Source organism: Cyanistes caeruleus, chromosome 5 (genome assembly GCF_971803275.1).
Source record: "Cyanistes caeruleus chromosome 5, bCyaCae1.hap1.1, whole genome shotgun sequence".
Classification (NCBI taxonomy): domain Eukaryota; kingdom Metazoa; phylum Chordata; class Aves; order Passeriformes; family Paridae; genus Cyanistes; species Cyanistes caeruleus.
Window position 1 is genome coordinate 36,585,273 of NC_141705.1, and position 25,136 is coordinate 36,610,408.

The 25,136-nt window shown below is 35.7% G+C and overlaps 1 protein-coding gene across 4 annotated transcripts in view; it reads right to left on the reverse strand.

Moving 5' to 3' along the window:
• Positions 1 to 25,136, reverse strand: part of GALNTL6 (polypeptide N-acetylgalactosaminyltransferase like 6) — a 424,227-nt gene that overhangs the window by 226,037 nt on the left and 173,054 nt on the right. For all 4 annotated transcript variants that reach the window (XM_086890290.1, XM_086890291.1, XM_023924965.2 and 1 more), the window contains 2 exons: positions 18,492 to 18,630; positions 1,893 to 2,059 (listed from right to left, as the gene is read on the reverse strand). In XM_086890290.1, coding sequence (XP_086746416.1) covers positions 1,893 to 2,059; positions 18,492 to 18,630 — 306 coding nt within the window. The remainder of the gene's footprint in view (positions 1 to 1,892; positions 2,060 to 18,491; positions 18,631 to 25,136) is intronic.

Below are 25,136 nucleotides of genomic sequence, written 5' to 3' on the forward strand. Positions count from 1 at the left end.
AGATTGGATTCAGAGTAGAGAGTGCAGCAGGTTTTTGTGCTATCTCTCTTCTTAAAACATACAAAATGTTTTATATGTTCATGTTCAAAAGTGGCAACCATTCACAAGCACGTTTCTGAACTTTATTTTAATAACACAAATAAACAGAAGTAAATAATTTTCCTGGTACTGCACTTCAAGGTCCAGCTTCATATAAATCTGCTTCATACATTTCTTTCAGTTTTTCAAACTTATGTTAAACATTTCTATGCTACATGAACCATTTCCAGCAGAAAAATATTCCACTGAACAGATAGCTTCATATAACTGGAAATGAAGAAGACTACAGAGATTTTCACAGTGTTATAGCAATAATATTACTTTCAGCAATCAGCAGAAACTAAAAGCATGCAAGAAAGAGCAAGAGCTTGTTTATTGGCATTAATTCTTTTTCTAATAACCTGGAAGTAGGTAAGTTTTAAAAAACACTAACATATTTTAAGATGTATCAACAATAGTGATTATGATCTTCATTAAAAAATGCTACAGAGTGTTATCATATTGAGCAAGCATGCCTCAATAGTTGCTATTTCAGCCAAAAAGAAAAAAATACCCAAAAAAGGAAACAAAAGAAAAAAAGCTTTTTTTTATTTCTGAAAAAATACCACATAAAACCAACTTACAGACTTCCCCATGAGTTGTTTACTGCTAGGAAATTGTTAGCCTGCAGAAACAGCCTGGTCATGCTGTTTTACAGGTCTGATTTCAAAAACTTTCATCTGCGGTCATTTCATAAACATAGAATAGTGAGAACTGTACTCACTTTACAATTTCACTTAAATTGCATTACAGCTCGAGAGGCAGTTCATCAAAGGACATATTGCACGGAAAACAGCAGATATGAGAGGGCAAGATAGATGTGTGCAGCATTTATCTTTCTAAACTCTGAAATATCAATTTAAAAGAAAAAAACCTTACAAAAATTTTTCTGCTACTGCAGCACTCTACTAATATTTCTCTCACTCATCCAGGGGCTTCTTGAAACAGTAGGTCAGAAATCTACTCCTTTGAGTTCCTAGCTGAGACAAAGGTTTTAATTAAAACATTAGCAAAGGGTACAATTCTCTCTTTTGCTATCAGTCTGCTCAGAACAAAGCTCACATACTCACCAGCAACTGATGTTACAATAGATACAGAAAACTCACCATGCAAAACACTGAAGCCAAAGGTCTTCATGCTTAAACTTCTAAAGGATGAACTGAAATTTGAAAAAAAACCTCAAAACCTACATATTTCCTAGTTCCATATCCATATCACGGAGGAATTTTACCTAAAGAATTGTTTAAATTCACTTCAGGATCTTGAGACATTCATTTTTTTGTGCTGCATTCAAGAAGTGATGATAGCACAAGATATTAAGTGATTGGAGTTTCTTCATTTTACTATATATAAATGATGTAAATTTTGATCAACTAATCCAACACATTTTTTTCATATTCCATTCAAAAGAGCCTCATTTCTCTGTATGGCTATTTTGTACTAGTATGCAAATCTGCCTAGCTCAATAAAATTCCAGGATCAAAAGCTAATGAGTTGCATCCAAAATGGTCAAATCTGATATCTTTTCAGAGTAATACAAAAGTGGAGGGAAAAGACAAGGAAATACTAAAATTTGCAGTATTTCAATAATAACATTCAAAAGACAACATTAATAAAGACTAATGAACAGTTGGCAGTCTCTCTTCCCTTTGACATGAATTTCAGTCTTCATGCCAAGTAAAACAAAAGCATCTTATAAACGTTTATCCCTGCTAACAATCCAACAGTACTTCAAGACTATTTTTGTTTGCCTTCAGTTTCTCTCAGGACCACACTGCATTACAAATTTCAAGTTCCAACAAAACCAGCCTTACCTCTGTCGCTGAAGTCATCCACCAGAATGATCTCTGCGATCAGGCTGTCTGGAGTGCGGTTTATGATGCTGTGGATCGTGCGCAAGAGCGAAGTCCAGCCTTCGTTATGAAACGGGATGATGATGCTAGTGTTTGGTAGTGTTTCCAAATACACCTTGTGCTTACAGCTGCAGAGGCAAGAAAATACTTGTTTAAGCATATTGAAAATCTGAGTTGGCTTATCCTGTCATCCATTTGGGCCATTCAACCAACATGGTTTCCAGCATAAAATTCAACAGTGCAATCAGGCAGTACTTTCATGTGAAAACTGCTGGATTGCTTAAAACACATTGCTTACAACAGTGAATAAATTGGAGCAATGAAAAAATTTAAGTGGAATGAGTGAAAAAAATATAACTGGCTGGGATTCTTTTCCTTCACTGAAAACTTTTTCCTGCAATATGACAGATGACATATCTCCTATGACATCATTTCCAAAAACCAAATCCTCTTATCAAAAAGAATGCTGAAGCATAATATGAGGCTAATCTGAAATGATTGTTTGGTCTAGGAAGAGATAAACTCCGGAAAACAATTCGGTATTATCCTGGGTGATATGTGCTTACAATATGAAAAACAACAACATCCTCACGTACAACTCCAACTTCACATCTACAGATCCAAAATGATTGCTCCTATTATGTATTGAGATAAAACAACACACCATTCTGGAAATTCAGACTTATAAACAAGGAAATGTAAACAAGCTTTCATCTTTGAAAGAAAGCACCGTACATTCAACATCTTAATTGCACAGCAGCTATGTAATATCAGTGCTAAAGCTGTTTTCAACATTGAGCTGTTTACACATTTCAGAAAAGAACTGTAATACTCAAAAATAAATAATGGCCATGCAAATCAGTGTTCCCTAATATCCAAAAGTATTTTATGACAAATGCCTAGATTACTGCAACTGATAGGATTGCATATTTCATGTTTTGTTGAAACAAAAGAAAAAAGGGACACATTCTTCTGTTGTTTACAAAGCCTGGCGTTTTCACCTCTGGGGACAGAGTAACTGAAAAATTTCTCATTCTTCAAAAGAAAGTCACACCCTGATAAAGGTATCCCTAGAGCAGAAACTGTCAGCTTTGCAGTAAACAAACAAAATTAAAAGTTTAGCCCTGTAAATTCTAGGTTTAAAAAAAAAAAAAGTATAGATATCTTTGCTCTTTGTCAGAAAGCTTAACTATGAATATCAAAAGCTGGTATAGGATATAATTTTGATTTACACATATTTGTAGCTTAGTTTGCATTTCCTCTTTATACTTACACTTCGAAATTATTATTTACCAATACACCATACACACCAATGAAACAGTCCAAAGAAATAATAAAAACTCACAGCTACTATAGTTGTATTTGCAAAATATTAACTGTTATGTAGCTATAGACTAACTAACTAGTTTTTAGATACTTTTTAAAAAAAGTTAAATTTGTAGTTCAGACTTATCTTCCTAAAATACATTGAGATTACAAGCCATTTCCTGAAATAATCACTGTAGAAACATTTTAGTAAGCAGCTTGCTGGTAAAACATACATGAAGACTGGAAAAAGGACAGATGCTTTGCAATAATGTGGAGTTCTGGAGAAAACAGTGCTCATTATCTAGAGACAGAAAAGTCTATATTTAGTCTATATGAAAGTGTTTTGTGAGAGAAAGAAAATCTACTGCAGCAAAAGAATTTAGTAGAAATTCTTATTATCTGTAGGAAGAAGTACAACCAATGAAGCCCATTATTAATACATAGTTGTTTCAGTTGGCAAATTAAGAAAGTCATCTACCAAAAGCAACACCTATTGTTGGCAGCTGTTTGTCAACAGTGATGTTTTTTGGACTAGAAGAAATGCAATTAACAGACATACATGGAACTCTGTTTTTGAAAGCAGAAGTTTTTTCTTCAGCATTTTTGAATCCTGGTAAATATTATTTCAAAACTACTAGTTTTCAAGTTTCCACCCAAGCCAAAAAAACAAGCAAAAGAACCTTACATATGTCAGACTAACAACTTCAAAAGGGTAAGAGGAAAAAAAACACCCAAACACATTAAAATGCTATTTCTGTTTTAAAAAGCCACCTCTCCAGTATAACAAGATATCTTTTGAAAGCAGTTGTACTGAAATCTGCATGGTTAATATTGTAACCTTATGCATGAAAGGATGGGGTAGGTCGTGGGATTTGGATATTCTCATTGACAGTTTCAGAGTAATTGCATATGCTAAAGTGTTAAGAAGAAGCAACACTGATGGATTTAGTTTAAAACTATTCCATTATTCCTCCTGAACAGATTAATCTAAAACAGAGCCACACTTAGAAGAAGACAGCATCTTGCACTTAACATTTCTCCATCATTCAAATGAGACTTTAATCCTCATTTACATTTATTTTTGATTGCTATTGCAAAGTTATCTGGCTATATGCAAATTGATTTGTAGTAAGAACCACAAACCACCAAAACGTCCTTTTTCTGCTTTTATCAAAAAACTCTGGCCATATTTCAAATTCATAGAAATGAAACCATAAACTTCATCATTTTCTGCTAGGTTTCATAGCAGTGCTTTACTTGCATTTCTTCAGCAAGTGGAATTCTATTCATTTTTAGCCTCTTGTTCTCTTGACATGAGACTCTAACTGCAACAGAAGATCACTGTTTTAAAAATCATAATATGAAATCCATTTTATTTGAAGTTCTATTAACCAGTGTCCATATCAGAGGGCAGCTAGCTCAGTGCTGTGATGGGCTGCAGGACAGACCTGATGAACAGTTGTAATGCTCAGGAAAGGCCCATGAACTGCAGCAAAGATGCAATTAGACCTCCACAGCTGAGACACTGACATACCATGAGAATAAAGCTATATATTTTCATGAGAATAAACATATATAATGCATGCACCATTTGTTCCAAGTCCAGGAGTGTGCTTCTTTAATATCCTGAGTTTTAGAAGAGATGCCAAATACTCTGGCTGCAAAAAAAACTACTTGAAAGCTACAGACATTGCTTCTTGTTTTAAAAGGGAAATTCTTGAGTCTCCAAAGAAATGAGAAATTGCAATTCAAGGTTCTTTAATACTTCCTGAAGAACACCATCTTACCAAAAGTTACTAAAATAAAAAATAAAGCAAGGTTTGCCGGAGAAAGGAAAATTGTTATGTATAGAAGATTACCAATTATATAAAACTGTCTAAATTATGGCATACATGTTAAATGAAACTGACTACCTACAGAAATACTTAAAATACTACTGAGCAAAATAATATTTTTCCCAGAGCCTAAAAATTTTGGTGGAAAATCCAGTCAAACTTGTATCAATTTAGCAAATTATAGTACTTGCACACATGAACTCCAGTTGTCATCCTCCACATAAAGACACTGACGATTACTTGCACACTAAGTGAACGTAGGCTTTATATGCACAGTAAGTATTATTTAGGTAGTTTGAATGGCAGAATAAAGTGCCCAAAGAGCACACTGACTTTCATTGAGGCTTGAAATAGTAGAAAATCCATAGAGGCCTGGAAATAAATCCTAAAATCAATACTCAAAAAAGGTTAGTAGATTTAAGATGGACAGATAGGCAGCTCAGCCAGTTTCAGTGAAGTAAGGGTTTGCTCCAAACATAACTCAGCACAGAAAAGATTGCAATGTAGCTGATGTCAATCAACATTACTTTAAGCCTTCCTCTTAATTATGAAATCATAGCTCAACTGATAAAGGCAAATATATTACTGTAGAGCTTTAGTGTCACATCATATCCTGATTAAGAAGTTAAAAAAAGAAAAAAAATCAGTGGGAAATTGAAAAATGGATACAAATATGAGGTCTTTGAAAATAATTTTAATAGGAATGTGTTATTTGCTATTTTTAGCTTGTTTCTATCAGGACTAGTTTTTGCCTTAGTGGCACTTTAAACTGGATTAACTTTTAAAATAGCATATGAAAACTCTGCACAAAGAGGACTGATTTGAATGGTAAATGAAGATGAAGACAGGTTATTTGACTCTGTTAACTCATTCCATATATATTATAAAATATCTCATTTTTATGGGATATATATATTAATCTAAACATACACAAAGTTTCAAAAGAAAAATTTGCCATGATATTTTATAATTTTGGGATTGAAGTCAGAAAACCAAATCAGGCTACCTGAAATTAGTATATCAAACTGATTTTTCACTTTGGCTTTGATCACTATAATTTCCATGAAAGTGTTTTCTGTAATCAGCCATGGCTATGTATGTACGCTCATCATTTCCATACTGGTAAGAGGATAAATACTTAAGGATGCAAAGAGCACACTATTTGACTAGTCTTCCACTATTTTCATTATTTTTCTCCTCACTTTTATCCTTACCTCCATACCTGTGTTCCTTCAGATAACCAAATAGCTCAGTCTGGCATTATTTTTAATGTTTAGTGTTTGAGGAACCACTCACTTGGCTCAGAAACCTCACACTGCATCTTCCTCAGCTTACCTTGTGCAGCTACAGGACTCCTGCATTAGTGCCTCAAGGCACTCAAGGCAATGCAGCCTCCTCATTAGTGGCTGATAAGAGGCTTAAGTGCTCAAGGTTTGATGCTGTCTTCCACAAATTATTCCAGGAAATCCTGGTCAGTCGGCTTAGCTCACATCTATGCTGGTATCTCTAGGCATGGGCCATGCTACGCTATCAGCACCCAGTGCAGTGTAGCAGTAAACATCTGCACATCCTGCAGCTCATCCTAACTGAATAGACCCAGGCCTCCAGTCTTCTCCAGAGGGTGAATTTGGGATTGTTCCTAGCTCTACAGACTGCCAGACTAGGCTGGTGAATATAAACAGCTTGCCCATTTCACAGCCAGGACTGGAATCCAGCGACGTATGGGCATGTTATCTCTCTTGTCCTTTCACCACACAGTCTCATCATATGCAAGTAACTTGCCAACTCTTAAGAGCTTTAAAAGACAGTGGCCTTCAGTGTTTAGGACTATGCTGCCTGATCATCTTCATCTTATGAAATCTCTTAGCAATACTTTCCTTATTGGAGACTGGGAATCCACCTTATGGCTGAGTTCACCTTCACTATTGCCAAGTGACACCTTTGGCCACACAAAAAAAGGAAAAAACTAGCTCATCATTATTCCATGCAGCAAGTTAATTATTAAACCAAAATAATTTGCTTCTGCAGTATAATTTTACTGCATGCTGGTCTTGTTATACAGGCAAATTGGGAAGAGGATGTCTATTGTGTTCTCTAGGTGAACACTTTTTTAATTTAAAGAAATTATATAGTTTAAATTTTTACATCCTAGACATGTTAGCAATGCAGAACTCTTCAGAAAGAGTTCAGTCAAGTAATTACCTTTTGGTTGTACTTTTCAAAACAAACAAATGGCTGCCACCAAAAGATATTATTTTAACCCCTATGAAAAACAAGGTTGTTTATTTCTAGAGGTCAGTATCCAAATGCCTGAATCAACAAGTTGGGAGGGGATAAGGGGATGAAGAAGCAAAAGTATATATACATGGGACTCGTGGCAGGAATACTGTTCAGGGGGGTAAAGAACCTGACAACTGAAACTAGAAAAGGGCTCCTACTCAGCAAAAGTGTTTTCTGCATAATCTTAATAGAATACTACAGACTGGCCTTAGTAATGTACAACAGAAGCTTTCCTAAAGATGCCTCTTTTATTGCATTTAAACATATTTTAGTGCAGCACACTAGCACTTATTCATGGAACAATGCTGAATAATAGGCTCAGCACCCAAGGTTGAAAAATTGAAAATTTCATGGAATAATTAATAGATTTCTTCAAGCTTATTTACTGAAGTCTTTAGTCTCAGAGTAACTTCTGTGTTACATCTGAAATCTCTTGGTAGATACTTAGCAAGAAAATAATCATGATAAGCAACAGTTATCTTGGTATTTAAGCAGCTCACAGCTGTATTTTCTTACTGAAATTATGACTACTATTCAGAACAATGGAAGTTTAAAAGAGGACATGCAAGGAGCATTATGTATTGCCACTGCACAAATACTCAGAACTACTAAATAACACAATGTGGACTTTGCCAAAAAATATTTAATAAATGCCAACACTTGTGTAAAAAAGACCCAAAACCCAAAAACTGGCATCAAATGATAAATATGCAGATGACTCAGACACAATGTCATTTTCAAGTTTATAACAAATCAAAAGTTATGAACCTTGAATTATACTTTCAAATATTGCTATACTCCATAAGTTTAGTTTCTCTTTCCAGGATATTTCAGAACTTAATATCTGGTATTTCCCATCAAAGAATATCCTTAAATCATTAAATTAGTCCCGCAGAGACTTCTGGTTGAGATTTTTACAAACAGAGGCCTGGTATACCAGTCCACAAGCTGTTTCTGCATTGTCAAGTTGTACTTACCGCTTTGAAAATCAATCTCTGTCCAAAGAATCTCTTTCCTCTCTCTCTTCTACTAGAAACATAATTAAACACCAATAATACGTATGATTCAATTTTATAACTTATTACTCTTTTCAAAAACTGAACTCAGAAAGCTGCACAATAGTGTTTATTATGCACACCTGCCACAGAGATGGCTACTTATGAAACCCAAATTCTTTACAAAAAAAAATTTTAAATACATGTAACTGACAAAGCAGAAATTTTCACTAGCTTTGCATGTTGCTCCTACAGTTTGGTTTTGGAGCTGGGCACTTGGCTCCAGGAGTTCAAGGCTTATAGAAACAACACACAGTCACACCCTTAAATGTGCTTTAAAACACTCAATGTTTACTTAATTTTTCCTTTGAGATACAGAAGTCTTCTGCAGGGTTGAAACAAGAATCTAAACCAAGTTTCTGAACAAAAGAATTTAAGAGTTGGCTTCAAACTTGCAGGGAGACTTTTAGAAGGTTAAGAAAATAGCAAGAGGTTCCTCTATTCATGAAATATTAACCTGCCTGAGGAATCAAAAAAACTATCCCAGGAACACCATGAAGCTGTCTGCAGCAGGCACCTTTAAAATACAACCTGAAAAACGACTATTCATAAAAAGAAAAGTAGTGAAAAGGAGTTATAATTACACTTCTTATTCACTACTAAGATTCCTAAGACTATTACCATTCCATTTTGTAGGTTAACCTACTCTACTGGGCACAAATAACAGCATTTTTTTACTTCAATGAATAAGAACAGGTCTGTTTGCTTCCCTGATAATTTCATATTTGGGGGGAAAAAATGGCCTCATCACATGAGCTTAAGAGAAGATGCAGAACTTCCAAATCCTCCCTCCTTACAGCTGTACAGTTAACAGAAACATGCAGAAATATACTGCCTCTGTAGAAGACAAACTGCAAGAATATAGGCTTCTGAAATGATGAGAAAGGAGAGCAGGGCTAGCACCGTTCCAGCCACTTGACACCAAAAGCTGATTCATAAAAGCAGCAATTTGCTTGACCCTGCAGACATATCGACAATGTTTTGTTCACATTAAGGGATACCACTAGCAATGCTGTGGTCAGTTACCAGGCTCTGTGCCTTCCAAACACATCAACAACCTTGAAAATTGCCCTGATAGATAATAACATAGGAGAAGTTAAGTGTCTTACAGACATCCCTTTGCTGGATTGAGGAAACAAGGAAGCAGCCTATTACTGCAGTTTCTAGATCATAAAAATACCCCTAATAATTTTCTCCTCTTATAGGAAGTGCTAGAGAAAGTAAAAGCAAAACAGAAAGAGATTTTCAGCCTTTTTCCCTCACTGGCTTTGTCAGCTCTTGCTCTCTTAACTGAGCTGCTTTTTCAGATCTGACCTTTTCTTTCCCTTTATTAAAAGAAACTACAGCACCCACTGGGTCTCCAGGTACTGACGAGACCCCTATAAGCTACCAGAACAAAATATTTCTCAGTGAAATTTACATAGTAATTGTCTTAGCACGTCAAAGTATTCAAATTACAGCAACAAGCTTCAGTCACACCATGTTTCTGTTCCAATCTAGTCTTGTCAGCTGAGCCTGATTAAGTAGTGATAACTAGTAATTTCTCCTGCTATTTGACAAGGCAGTAAAATTAGCTTGGGTGTGAGTTGACAGCAAGGAAAGTAATCTTTATTTTCACAATGACTCACAGCTGGGAAGCAAGCAAGCATTACTGGGTATGGGCCTCCATAAATGTCACAACACTTTACCAGAACAAATAAACCTTCTCCAAAACATTAGTATTATTTTGATGAAAAAGAAGAAAAATAAATTGTACAGTAGAAATTGTTTATGAAATTGCTACATAAATGCATTATCAACATGTTTTGGGAGCTAAGGAGGTAAAGTCCTGTTCTCTGTGTAGACTTCCGTCAGTATGGAAGTCATCAGAACTGATAGAGCTGAATTAGGTGCTTGTTACTTTATGTCAAATTGCCTCATTTTGGCCTGTCATGTACAGTCTCTTCAGCAGCACTCTCTGTCTCTGAAGAAATCAAAGTCTCTGAGTTTGCCTTGCTTTGTCCTTCAAAACAAAAAGTTTCTCTAACCAAGGGATGAGTCTAAGAGTCAGATAAACTATATTGACATAAAGCACGTTTATGTTTACAAAGTTTAGTTTTATAATACAGTGACGTATAAAATTATCATCGCTTATGGAAGATGTTATATTTTTTTTAAAAAATCATTAATATGCTTAAAAAGATTTATCTACTCACCCATATGTATTAAATCTAGGAGGCTTGGGAAATAATACATGTAGTCATTTTATACTATCTCAAAATTCCTCATTATCAAGTGCACATAAGAAGGCATCCTGCTACTCTATTTATATTTTAGCTTAAACCTTACACTTTGTTACCTATGAATTTAAAAATATCAGACCAATTTATTTAATACATGCACAAGCAAACACCCTTGAAACACTTTTTTTTAAATAATTTGAAGATCAGAGAAATAACAATCTAGTTAAGATTTGTTCATTCAACCCTAGCATACTTATCTGATTGTCTCTCACAAGTAAGGCAGACCTCAATACGATCAATAAAAAGCCTCTATTTTGAGTCTAAGGTCATTTTCCTGGCTGAAGAAGAAACAGATTTAGAATTCAGGTTTTTGTCACTTCAAAGTGCATTTTAAAGCACACTATTTCAGGAAGAAACCAACCTGTGACATTCAAGTACCCTTTAACTTCTGTTACAGAATTCTTAGTTATCTTCTTACCACTTGGCCATATATTCCAAAGGTACCCCAAGGCACTCTCTAGAAACTCAGCCACTCCTCCCAGTTTTGTATCAGTCCTCAGGTACTTCTCTTAATTGCAGTGATCATTCAAAGACCATTGAAAGGAGCCTCAAATAGCCATCAGTTTCCTCAGCATTCCTGGGTACATCCCATCAGGCCCATGGACTTACTATGTCCAGTTTGCTTAAGCATAAAATACTTAATTTTCAAAGACAGTCTCTCTGTGATCTACCTCCATCTCTTCACCTCTCCTTTTCTCTGCAATATGTGGTCAAGCTTACACCTCTCAACACCATCACCTGTACAAAACAAGAGAGGTAATGGGCAAGACAGTACTAGGTTTGAGGAGTGTTTATAATACTGAAATCACAGTTGGTAAACAAGGGAGCAACAGCTGTTGGACCACATGTACCAACAAGATCAGTAAATTCTCATACCTGCTACCACATCCTGTGGCCAGCACAGCCTCCAGAAAATTGGAGCTCAAGAAGCTCACTCACAACCAAATCAGGCAAAATAGAAGTTGTTTTTCCATTCCAGTATTGCTGCACATCTGCTGTCCTTATTACATGAGGTACAACAGCTAATTGTGTTGCCATCGAGAATGTACTGCCTCACCCAGGTAAGGTATACTGAGGCTCTCATAAAACTTCTGTATTAACAACATATCACTTTCACCTATGAACTTCAAAGACATAAAACCCCAGAATATCCCACATTCCACACATCTTAGCAAAGCTAGATGCACTTTCCAATTTTACTATTGTATTATTTGACAGTTAGAAGTTCAAACTTTAACCACTGCCAAATGCTAATAGACTCGGCTATCCCAGATGTACAGAAATGGCTGGAGGGTAAATATTCTTCAGAATTCCAGTCCCCATGAAGTTTAGATTTCACAGTTATATTTACTGGAGCTTGCTATTTTCTCAGCAGCGTGGGAGGATTTACTGGAGTCTAAGTAACATGCAAGGCATCTAAACACACAAGAACTACTTTCTCCATGTGTATAAACAGATTATTTCTTTTATCAAATAATTTTCAGTAAACAGGCCCATCAGGCTTGGACTCTCCTCACTGGCCTATTTAACACTGCAGCCTATTTCTCAATAAAAGGAGGAAAGAGGAATCATCAATCTTCAGCCACATTTTTGCTGTTGCTGCCCTAAAAAATAAGGCACACAAGCACCCAGAAAGCACTTTGGGAATTATTCCATGTTATTTGTTCCTTTCAATAGATATCCTGCAGAGAAAGTGACAGCAGGAATGACAGAGACAGAAAGCTATAGGTTTTCTTAAAATATTCCTGATCCTGTTTTGAGGAGCTGCACTTCAAATGTGATGCCCTGAAGCAATTGCAGAGAACAATCTGGTCAGGCTTGGAAATGGGGACATTGCCTATCCTGTTTTGGACCACATGACTTTTCACTTTCACTACATTATTCAGCAGCAACACAAAACAGTTTGAAAAGCGAAGTAATAATCTCCAGCTTTTCCACTACCCACTAAAAGCACACCTTGAGTTTAAACAGGTCACTCTCTGGCCAGGTAAGTTAAAAGGCAGGACAACCTAAGCCTGTTTTTGAGATCATATACTGCAGAGGGAATTAATTGGAATTTATCTAGGAGCATTAAAGACAAACTTCTAAATTTTAGTTTTAGGAACAATATACATAGGCTAAATTGTGACAAATGCACTGTATTTATAAAAAGAAAGTAACTAAATACAATGCAATGACCCCTTTTTATGAGATTCAGGTATGTACTACTGCCTACATATGTATCTAACTATATCCCTTTCCCACGAGTTTAGTAATACCAGAATTTTTGAAAAGTGTACCAAAACAGAGATCAAGAGCAACTCCAACTCTGTTAACTCTGCAACTATTCTGAAGAAACACAAAAATGGAGTCAATCAAAAAACATACTGCCCGGAGAAATCCCATTTAGAAGAGGCTAAAATGAGCCTCTTCTAAAAATACAATGGAAAGCAACCACAATGCATTCAAATGGTTGAGAGAACCATTCATGCATTCTCTCAGCTTCTGCAACTGAAAAGGAGAGTTTCAGTTATGCAGAAGCCATTGAATGAAATTTGGTTTTGTTATTAGAAAGAAATTAAACCTCATTAGTGTTCAGGACATAGAAGATGTAACCAGCCCTTAGCTAAACACTCTTATTTCTTTGATTATGAAAATGCATTTCTTCTGAAGGTTGTGAAAAATTTAATGCCTAAGAAAAATACTTCTGGGAGTGACAGTGAAGGGCCAGCACATCAACAGCAAGACCAGCAGAAAAGGATTGGAAACACTGACTCCAGCCCATACTAAAAAACAGACATTACAAGAATCAGGCTGGACATTTTGAATGCACAACAAGAATGCTAAGAACTTAATTACCAAACAAATCTATCTATGTGCAGAGAAACCTTAGTAGGTTCAGATTTTTTGTGATAGATTACTCAGGCAAGCCAGGGAGTATTTGCACATCTGATCTGACTACCCAAGACATAGAATCATAGAACCATGGAATAGCTTAAGGTGGAAGGGATTCATAAGGATAATTAAGGCCCTGCACATGATAACTCCAAGAATCACCTCATTTGTCTTAGAGCATTTTCCAAACATTTCTTGATCTCTGTCAGACTTGGTGCAGTGACAACTTTCCTGGGGAGCCTGATCCAATGCCTGATCACCCTCTGAGTAAAACACACCTTTGATCTAATATCCAGCCTAAACCTGCCCTGATGCAGCTTCATGCCATCTCTTAGGGTCCTGTCAATAGTAACCACAGAAGAGACATCAGTGCCTACCCTTCTTCTTTCCCTCATGGGGCAGACTGCAATGAGGTCTCCATCTCCTCCAGGCTGAACATAGACTTCCAATTGACCTCAGCCACACCTCATACAGCTTCACCTTTAGGTGCCTCCTCTTCACAATGCTCCTCTGGATGCTCTCCCATAGCTTTTCTATCTCTCTTACTTTGTCGTGCCCAAAACTGTATATGGGACTCAACATGAGGCTGCACCAGGACAGGGGCAATCCCCTCCCTTGCCTGGCTCACAAGGTTATGCTTGATGCACTCCAGGATATTATTATCAGTAATTAGTCTACAAATTTTTTGATAAGAGGAGACCTGCTGTTGAAATTAAGATATACAAACATATAAAACAAGGTATTTTAAATTATAAAACTTGCAAATGTATTTCTAATACCAAATTTATTGGTATTTAATTGGGACTAACTTGAATTGCTTGATTCAATAATGAAAAGCTTAAAAAAGGGATTGTCAAGTATAAAAAAGACTTAGGAGCTTGAAACAGGATAGGTCACAAAATTTATATTTACTGTTCACAATAGAGGATTGCAATCCTTCCCCTAAGCCTCATTAAAATCACATTTAGAGCTATTCAAAATGTGAATCAGATTCAGTTTTGTTTGTTTGAACAAAGCTGGTATGAATAGCAGAATATTTGATAATGTGGAGAAGATAAGAATTAATTTCAACTGGTACATTCAGCATTAGAATACATAGCACTTCTCTTTCTACAATAGAAAATACTGCCAACTTTTTCCCTAGCATTAACAGGTTTGTTGTATTCTAGACTACACAAAGTAGCACAAAGCACTGAGTGAAAACACTCTTCTTGTGAGTTTTAAAATATTTCTTATATTGGTACAGAATTTCTAATCCTTAAATATTAATGCCATTTCTTTTTTCTCATTACTATTCAAAACTCAGTGTTGACTTTCTCTTTGGGTGACCAGAGTTCTTCTTTTCACTAAAAAAGTCCTGAAACCAAATAAACTGAGGTGATAAGTCTCTTTCAGATTGTTATTTAGAATTAGGGGGAAAAAAAAAAAAGTCATTTTGCTTGACTGTTTCTTTGTTTAAACTTAAAGACACAGGTGATTGTGGGCAGAGAACAGAGAATTAGCTAATGTAGCTTGACATCCACTATGCCAAGGCTTTCACACAAGAGTGGAACAGAAGCAGGACATCAAAGACCAGTTAAAAAGAAAAAAACATTCTTTGAGCACAGCTATGAGACACAAAAAAAAAATACTATGGGAGATATTAGAAGGATGCAAAAAAACATATTAAAGATGCAGGAATGGACAATTCCGCCTTAAAACAGAAGTTAACCATTTCACTTCGCTACAGACTTTTTTTTTACAGCCCAAACATTTTGCTGTCTTAGAAAGGGAAGAACAATCAATCATAACATCTTGCTGATGTCATGCTGAAGTATTTAAAATATTACAGGAAAAACAAGAGTATTATTAAACTCATTTGAAAACCTGAATTTCTCAGGGCTCAATCATCTAAATATTTGTTTAGTTCTAACCATCCCCCTACAGAAGGTGTTATTTTCAAGTTCCGAGCCAAATTTCCAAATAAATTCAGAAAAAGAAAGTATATTTGGATTAAAAAGAACAAGTTTTTCCTGCTGTCTTTGCATACTTCCCAGAAAACCAAACACTTGGAAGTGGTTCTTAAAGTTTCTTTGGTTTGACTTTGGAATAAAATATTTTTGAAGTTATTTTAGAAGAATGTAGAAAATACTGCAGCTGCTGTTCTGATATAAAGAAGCTTCTATTCAAATTACAGGATTTACCACTCCATTTTGTTGCATTTGAAGGTTAATTTTTCTGAATTTTCCCTACCGATGGCAATAAAACCATTCGGTTTGGTTCTATAAAACATTTCCTAGACAGTATTTTCAAGAAATCCATCTTTAGCAGAAGAAAACAATTTTCCCTGTGCAAATGGAATACACTAAAAAGAGACAGAGGATCAAAACTCAAAGTGTATAATACTTGCCTCTCCCATAAATTTGCACAGATGACAGCTAAAGGCCTCAAAGCAGTTAGAAGCTCCACAATACCAGACCCTTTATGAGGTTCAAAAACTGGCCAAACTAGTCCTGCCTGCTACACCACACCTGATTTAGCTACTATAATGCTACTGAAGAGCACCCTTTTCTCAGACAGCAATTACATAATTTTCCAATAGTTTGTCTGAAAGCAACTCTATTAGTGGCATAGTTTAGCCCCAGCCTCTAGCACGGATGACAGGCAAATTCGTGAAGAAAATGAACTCTACCTCAGCCAAAACCAGTACAATGACATGTGAACTACTTGGCATTTCATACACGCTTCTGAAGAAAGGAGACATTTCCAAAAGTGAAGTGCAGTTTCAGCCTGGCCATACTTAACACACAGCAGCCAAGAAATGTGTTTGTTTCTAGCAGTAGGTCAGAAAGCATTGCCAGATCTCTGTGTCTCTTGGAAGTTCAAAAAACACACTTGCTTCAAGGTATAGCCATCAGAAGTATTGAGCCCAGCTTTGTCACCTTAATTGATGCACTACTTAGTAGGCAATTATAGCACAAGAACATTTTTTCTCTTTACCTTTAGATGGTAAGTGATACAGTCAATTAACTAATGGGCTACTTGTACTATGAGTGTTTAACATAAGGAAGGTTAGAAGGCCGTGACTCAAGTCAGTTCAGTCAGGAGATTACTAAAATACCCACCACACGCAATTTCACTGAATGCCAGAGGAACCTAGCTGAATCAGAACCTGGGAACAATGCAGGCACCTAAGGATTCAACCTTCCCAAATGAGATGCTTAGGTGCAAGTCAGAAGAAGATTTGTGCTGGGGAAAAGAGGGCAGAGAAAGGCTGGGGTGGCACTGACTCGTTCCTAATGTGCCACTTCTGACAGCACATTGCTTCTGGGAACATGCATGAAAATGTCAAGGGACTGTGAGGACAGCAGCAGGTGAGAAAGAAGTTGCCAAAAGACCAATTTACAAAACCACTAAGGGATGACAAAACTGTCAGATTCCTTTTGTGTTTATTAGTCATTATCCTCGGCAGTTTTGGTAACAGAGGAGGTTACTAAATGAACGTATTTATTATACTGACAACATAACCTACCACAGCTTCAATATTATACAGCTGTACATTAGAATTCAAACTTCTTGGAAGCATTCATTATATAATTTCATGTAATTTGTCAAAGCAGAAAGCAAAGAATGTATATAAAACATACAGTGTGTTATAAAAATTTAACAATTTCTTTTTACTTAATGTTTGCAAACAATACTAATATATTGCTTACAAATAAAAAGTTTTTTCTCAAAACAATGCAACAATTAAATTAGACAATTAACAGTTAAAACTAAATTAGAAACATCTCTAACAAAAGGTTAATTCCTCTGCAGTGAATTTCTTTTTTTAAACTCTTACTATGCAAATATTTATGTACTATTCATTCTTTGAAACAGATAGCACATTTGACAGAAAAGTTGCCATGATGTTTCTCTTCTCCCTGCACTAAGAACTTCTGTCAAGCTCTGAAGTTCAGCTCTGTTCTCTGAGAGCTTTTCATATCAAAATAAGTTAAGAAGTGGGATGATATCTTAACATGAATCTTTGTATAATAGAGAGAATTGTATCTGAAGGAAATTACAAACACAGTCATGGAGACAATTAGTTTTGTCTTTTCCCCATACACTAGCTGCGTAACAACTACATTTCCCCAGTTACAAGAGGGGGAAAATGCCAGGTAAGGACACAAATCAAATCAGCTCCCTCTTCAGAGCTTAGATGTAGAATCACTCTGAAGGACAAGAGCCTGGAGCCAGGAAAAACAAAAGCACCCCTTTTCCTGTAACAGACAGAAAGTTCTATTCTTTCTCTAAAGGAGCCAAATATTAAAGAACACAAAAAGTGAAGTTAGATTTGCTGTAGTTGTTTTCCAGAATAACCTTCATACTCTTTCTCTGTGTTATATTAATGATTTGGGGAACAATACCATCATTCAGTGCCCCCAAATTCTGCCTGTGCATCATGTACATTCCGTTTTTACATAATTCTATAGTGGTTAAAGCTGAATCATCAGCACTTAGTACCTATTGGATTGTTTTAACTTTTAAATAACAAAACAGGAGAAACACTTCACATACACAGCCAAAAACTATATACATGTTGTCACTCAGCTCCACACCCCAAAGAACTGCAGCTATTAACCAAATGAGAACATGAGAAACTATGTGAATGCCTTTCAGCCCAATTCACTACACAGAAATTTAATAAAAATCCTTCTGTAATGAAAAGAGGCCTTTTATAGTCTTAATGCATAACTAATCAAATGAGAAGTCACTTTAAAAGACAGAGCTAACAACAAAAAGACAAATCTAACAACAGTGGTAAATTTTGCACTTCCTATAAAACGAAATGATTGGTTTTTGTTGACTGCTTATGTTTTATCTTCCTGGAAAACAACTTATTTAGAGATATACAAAGATAAAACTCTAAAAATTAATTAGTCCAGGAAACAGTTTACATACTTAGGATGTCGGATGTCTGGCAGGGATCGTTCCAGTGCTATGTTGTTGCTAACAAATATGTTGAAGCCATTTTCCCTATAAGCAGAATCATCATGGTCTTCCTCTGTAAGAGGGTACGGTTTCCCATGTTCACCTTTCCCTATAACAAAACAAAACAATTATTTGCCTCAAACTGACAGCAAAATGTGTACTACAAAGACAAGAGAAAATGTTACACTGAACTTCATTTAGTACACTGTGCCTGGAACACCTCAAAGAAATTTCTTGCAATGTCTTTACCAATACTCCTGTTATTTCCAATACCAAAACAAGAAATAGGTACAAACAACAAGATTCAAATGCTCCTCTGAAGTCATCCAATTCATCTAACTTTCCTCTATAAAGACACACAGTCAGGTTAAAGCCTTTTCATATAGAAAAATTTGATTGTAAATTAAGACCTTTCTTTTCCGTGGCAAAATGATGAACTAATGGATCAACTCCAGCAACATGCCTTTCAATCACTATGAGGAACCTGGTTATTGAGTTAGTTTAGATTAGCACCCACTCATTTTCAGAATTAAACTTTAGCACTGAAGTTTAAGGCATCCAACTTTCCAGAAGAAACAATAAGGAAACCAGATGCTTTGCTCTAGGCTCCTTCAACACCCTTGCATTCCTAGGGACAAGACAGATGTATTCAGTGTTTCTGACGTTACAGCACTGTGGAGTTGTTCAGAAACTGGTCACTTTGTGCTTCCCCAAAGAAATTATCTGCTTGTTCCCTGGCAAAGCACAGACTTTCCATTCCAGCTTTTTATTCCCAAGTTAGTTCTCATCATCAGTCACTTGGCTTGCTTAGTGCCTACCTCAGGCTACTATACCTCTATCTCTTCCAGTAAGAGAGCAGGGAACTAATAAAAGCACTACAAAGAATTTCAGAAAATAAAAGCCTTCAGTTCTTCTCAGCTACATTTATTCTTCCCATTCTTGCAGAGGATGTACTCTTCAGAGTTTCAAAATCTTTCAAACCTATTCAGGTTCTCAAGAACATACGCTTTCCTTTACATCTCATTGATCAGATTATATAACCTCTCTAGCCTTCTTCCACCAGGCTCCCTCTTAAGAAAATACCTCCTTCTACCTGGGCTCTTATAGAGAAATTAATCAGCTGGATTCAATAAGTGATCAAGGGAATGTGATCCCTGGCTAATCAGGAGCAGCTACAGGAGTGGATGAAGAGGAAAGCAACCAGAAGCTGAGAGAAACAGTGGTATTCTTAAAGCCCATAAGCCCTTGTGGGTGCCCTATTTCACACTACACAAGCACAAGACATTAAAATTAAAGGTGCTGTAGTGACTCAATTCTGGAATTTTTTCAGCTAAAATAGTAATTTTTTTATTCTAAAATTTGTGCATATATTTTAAATTTCATTTAAATTCTTAATGAAAACAATTACTGTTACTTACAAGGGGGGAAATCAATTCCCGTCATGAAACTCTCTCTGTCTATGCTACTTCATTACTGACAGGTATCTTGTCATTCTTATCTCCAAATGCATGCAACACACTAACATAATACAAAATCTGAGACTATACTTCTATGTGAATCTTTATGATTTCATACTAATGAAAGTATGAAAGGGAGGAGGCATGATTCTAAAAAAGCAGCTAATGACATACGCATTTTCAAAACAGTTTTCCGTTCTTCCCCATCAAATATGGTGCAATACTACCATGCACAAGCCAGAAGTATAGTTGTTATATGGTTGTTATCTAGAGCAACTCAGGAACAGGCAGAACATTCCCCTGTCATGCTGTGTTAAGTATTGCACCAAAAAGCTTTTGCACTTATGCAGTATAGCTCAGCTATGAGGTGCACTACAAGGTGTGAAGCATGACTCTTTCCTAACACTTCATTGAAATACACATATATAGCACAAAACGAGGCTTATGCGCTTTTTGGAATGTCATGGCTATTTCTCCCAGCTTTTTGTTTGCTTGCTCTCTCACCCTGCAGTTCCTCCTGATTAGCTAGGGATCATTAGCTAGGGGAGCCATCTATCAGATCCAGCTGGAAGCAGTTTGCTAATTTCTCTAAAAGAGCTTTGGTAAAAAGAGACCATTCCTTATGAATAACCTTGGAAGGAGAGAAGTAGGGAGCTCAGAAGATAAGCATTAAAATAAGTACAACTCTTGGGTGATGGTTAGGCTTGAAGGATTCCCTTTGTAGAGAAAAATGCCATGTATAAGCCTTCTCAGCATTAAAAAAACATCATAAGCACAGAAAACTCTCTTGTCACTGATTTTCCTTCCTAGATGTCTCACAGTAATTTCTATCACTGCACAATGGTTTTGAGGTAGACCTATGTGCCAGGATAAAAAGGGGAAATTTCACAATGTAAGAAAAGTAAAATTCTGGTGAAAAGGACCCTGATTAAGTATCATTTTAAGTATAATTATTGGCTACAGAAGACTACTTTAAATCTATTGAAGTATTGATGTATAAAATGTAAGCACTTTTATACTGTCTCTTCTGTCTGAAGGCAAAACAGCAATACAGAAAGTACAAGAAAGCTATAAAGTAGCCTGTAGAAACTGAGAGTAAAAAATCTGATAGTGAATTTTTTTGCCTCTTTACGTCTAAAAGGGGACTCATCCAAATGTGATGGCTAAAACCAACCCAGCACTAAGACTTGTCACTAACTCTCTGAGGATGGTTTACAATTCCAGTAAAAATAACCTCATAAACTAAGGACAATCAGAAGTTTTAGTTCAGGATTTTGATTTGTCACGGAAGTGAAAAACCCAATAGCACAAGAATGACACATATATTCTACCTGGGCCCAAAAATCCCATCAGAATGCTCCACTGCATGGGAAGCCTTACAGCAATGTTTAATTCATACAGTGCTGTCTTACCTTTGTGATTACAGAATTATTAGTCTGATTTTTAACTCAGTAATCAACGTAAGCAAGTACGAAAATATGCGACGTTTTCTTCTAAAGGCATATGACAGTTTTGGAGTTAACGTCTCTACATTGCTTAATACTGTGTTATTTTAAGGGTTAAATGCTTCTCCATAGGTTTTCACATTAAAAAAAAAAAAAAAAGGTGAAGTAAGATATTGGAGGCATCAAGATAAAGTACTAGCTTGACCAAGTATTAGATACTCTATAAGGATATTTCAGCCCTACTCAGGGATGTTACAGTCTCCTAGGAAACCATACACTGTATACCTAGCCCTAAAAATTTTCAGTTCTATTCTTGACAACTTGTGAGAAAAGATAGTTCAAGGACACCTCAGTTAGGCATCTTCTGCTTACATATAATGCAGATACAGCAGGAGGAGAATAAACCCTCTTGTTCAACAGATGGTTCAAAGGGAAGATGGTTAAGATGAAACAAGAATATAAAAACCATTCTGTATACTCAGTACAAAAGTCTAATTGTAGAATAATGGCTCTGGATCAGCTACATTGGTATATTTTCCAGGTACTATAATTATAAAGAGAACAGTGATATTGTTGGCAAAATAGATCAACTGTAAATCAGTTTGAAAATGCAACAGGAATTCTGCACTACTTGCATATGCAGTAGATAGGGGACCTTGCTCAAAACTATAAACAACAAATGGTTGTTTATAGTTTGTGTGCAACAGGTTCTCATTTCAGGGTCTTTTGGGTTTTCTTTTCAGGTTTTTTTTTTTTATCATTCAGATGAACATTATTTATAATTCAGCAGGCCTGGTAAAAAAGATTGGCTTTGCCATATAAGTTCAAGAAGCTAAGCAATTGCTTGACATCTTAACACAGGAAACCAAGTGGATAAAGAACATAAGCCACTCAGTGTCTGTGGGGAAGAACTGTGTACATCTGAATTATTTACTGTTTATACTCACTGCTATTAGATTACTCAGGCATGACTACACAGCCATACCAAGTCAAGACTATAATTCACATAAGTATTTAAGCACAGCCTTTAATTCAAGCATTCAAGCATCCTTTAACTCTAAAACAGTAGTAGGGAATAAGAATTCTCCATGTGCTAATTGCTTTAGTACATACAAGGATTTTATTTTAATACTTAAACCTACAATTAAGTCTTCTTACTTACAGTGCACTATTATTTTATATAAGTTAATTCTGCCATTCTTTAAAATATATATTAGGAATTATCTCTAAATATTCCACCAAGAATTTAGCACAGCTCAGCTAACAAGCTCATCCTCTCTCATGGAAGTTCTCACAGTCTTTCAGTACAGAACTGAAGTCCCATGAGAGGAGACTGATTGTAATTCTTAGCAAAGGTAGACAGAGAAACACAAACTCCAAACGAATGCAGTCACACATCAGCCTCAAAGATAGTGAGAAGTAAAATGGGAAATGAAGATCAGCAACAGAATAAAAACATTTGAGTCAGATATCTTACATCATTTTGACACATAAATTTTCACAAAACAAACCTTTTTGATCCCTGATATGGCAACTAGCCAAGTCAAAGGGCAAAAACTCTGTTTAAAGCAATCTGTGGTATCTTTTACATAATGTCTGAAGTTTTCCTAGTGCACAGTTGTATACAAGTCTCCCATCTTTCACTGTGGAGATCAACTTAATATTATTTAGATAAGTAAAACAGATTAGCAACTCAAACTGTCAGCCCATTCTGCCTTTTTGGAAGTGAATTTCCTTTTGAGTACAAACAGAATCATTGTATTCCTGATTTTTCCTTTTCCTCACAGACAGGAGAGCAGGGTGCAGAATTACATTCTCCTTTCACACTAGAAAAGGAATTGTTTGTTTTGAGCAAATGCTGTTTGTGGTTTTGCATATTTATGTTAATTTCCAGTAAAATGGATGAAAATTTTAATTTAATAAGTGCATGAATGATCTTTGATAATTTGTTACTGAGACAGAAATTAAAACAGCATGTCTCACATTAAAATAATTCCCTTCATATCAAATGGAACTACCCAAATTGAAAAAAAATGTGTAGGTGTATATTTATATGTACATAATACGGCTTTTCAGATTGAAAGTAAACATTTTTCTAACTGTATGACCAGTAAAACAATGGAATAGGCAATCCAGGGAACTTTGGGATCCATGTATACGCATGCAAGAAAGGATAACATGCCTCAGAGAGATGGTTGATACAACTCTGGTCATCTATTGAGGTGGATCCCAACTTTAAATTTCTATAAATGCTATGAGAAATAGGAGGAAAACTGACTATAGGTTTCCTCAGAGTCCATAAAACTTGCATCAGAAACAGAAATACATTTATCTCAAGTTTATTCTACTTTTTCTAAACTCCTCAGAGTATCTCAGTTGTACAATTTCATTACCCTAATTTATATTATAGGGAAAGGAATGTAATTGATTTTAAATCAATGAAAATATGATCAAAAGTATATTTTAAAAAATATTTAATCACTACCTTGTAGGAGCTTAAAAAGGCACTAAGATTTACAACACTTCTAATTATTTATTACACAACTCTGTCAAGGTCTGAGGCAGTATAAAAGGCTTTTTCTTAGCATTAAAGAAGTAATCAAATCTTACTTATGCAAAAGCCTTGTCAAGGAAATCCTGAACAATAAATTTTCACACACAAATAAATTATTTCATTATAAATGTATAATAAAATGTATTTATTACACTTTCAGTATCGAACTATTACAGAAAACAATCAAAAATTCACTCAGTTTTCTGTTAGGAAGCATTAAAATCCCTACTATTTTATCCATCTTCAGATGACAGTAGTACATACAGGTTTTCTTTTCCAAGGATCATGTAGTCCTTGGTAAGTGGTACAGAGATGTTATCAGGAGCAAATATGAGGCTTTGTCCTCTCTGGATTGCTGCTACAGTAATATGATGTCAGCAGGAGAAATATGAACTAAATTGCTTCTCTCTTCAGGAATAGCTTTGTACAAATAGCATAGGTTGGGAGAGAAAGCTAAAAAAAGCATAAAACTTTAAATGTTGTTATTTGCCTGCCTGCTCACATCCAGAACTAAACAAAAATACCTCAACAAGACAATCAAACCACAAGAATAAGAAACCAAGAAAACCTCCAATCAACCAAACAAAAAAAAAAAATCAGAGAAGAACATGCTCCTTAAAAAAACAGGAGAGTACATTCAAATTGTACTGTACTTGGACCTTTGGAGTATTGTTTGCTTATCTATTCAGATAAAAATGAGAGGAACCTGTTACTAATACAGAATGAAATCCCTACTTACAGCAGTGATGTGTTCTGCCATTCCTCAACCCACAGTTGGTAGGAAGTAGGTAAAGGAAGAGCACATCCAAGAAAGGAAATGAGAGGCAAAAAGAGGAACCTCTCAAATATATTTATTTTACAGATGTTTGAGAAGCATTTCTATAAAAAGAATATACAAGTGGGGGAAAAAAAAGGAAAATTACAGCTTCGTAACTTTATTTAATATAATTGCCAGATTTCCACATATTTAACAGGCCTAGGACAACTCTTCATGTTAATTTAAGATCATAACCCCTGTGTCAGACTGCAAGGGAAAAAAATGGCTCAAGATTTTTTTTTAAGACTTCACAAATCGGGAGAAGCAGATTACCAATACTCTGTATACATGAAGGACATGTTAGGATTTCATGCACATTTCTTTAAACTGGAAACAAGAGAA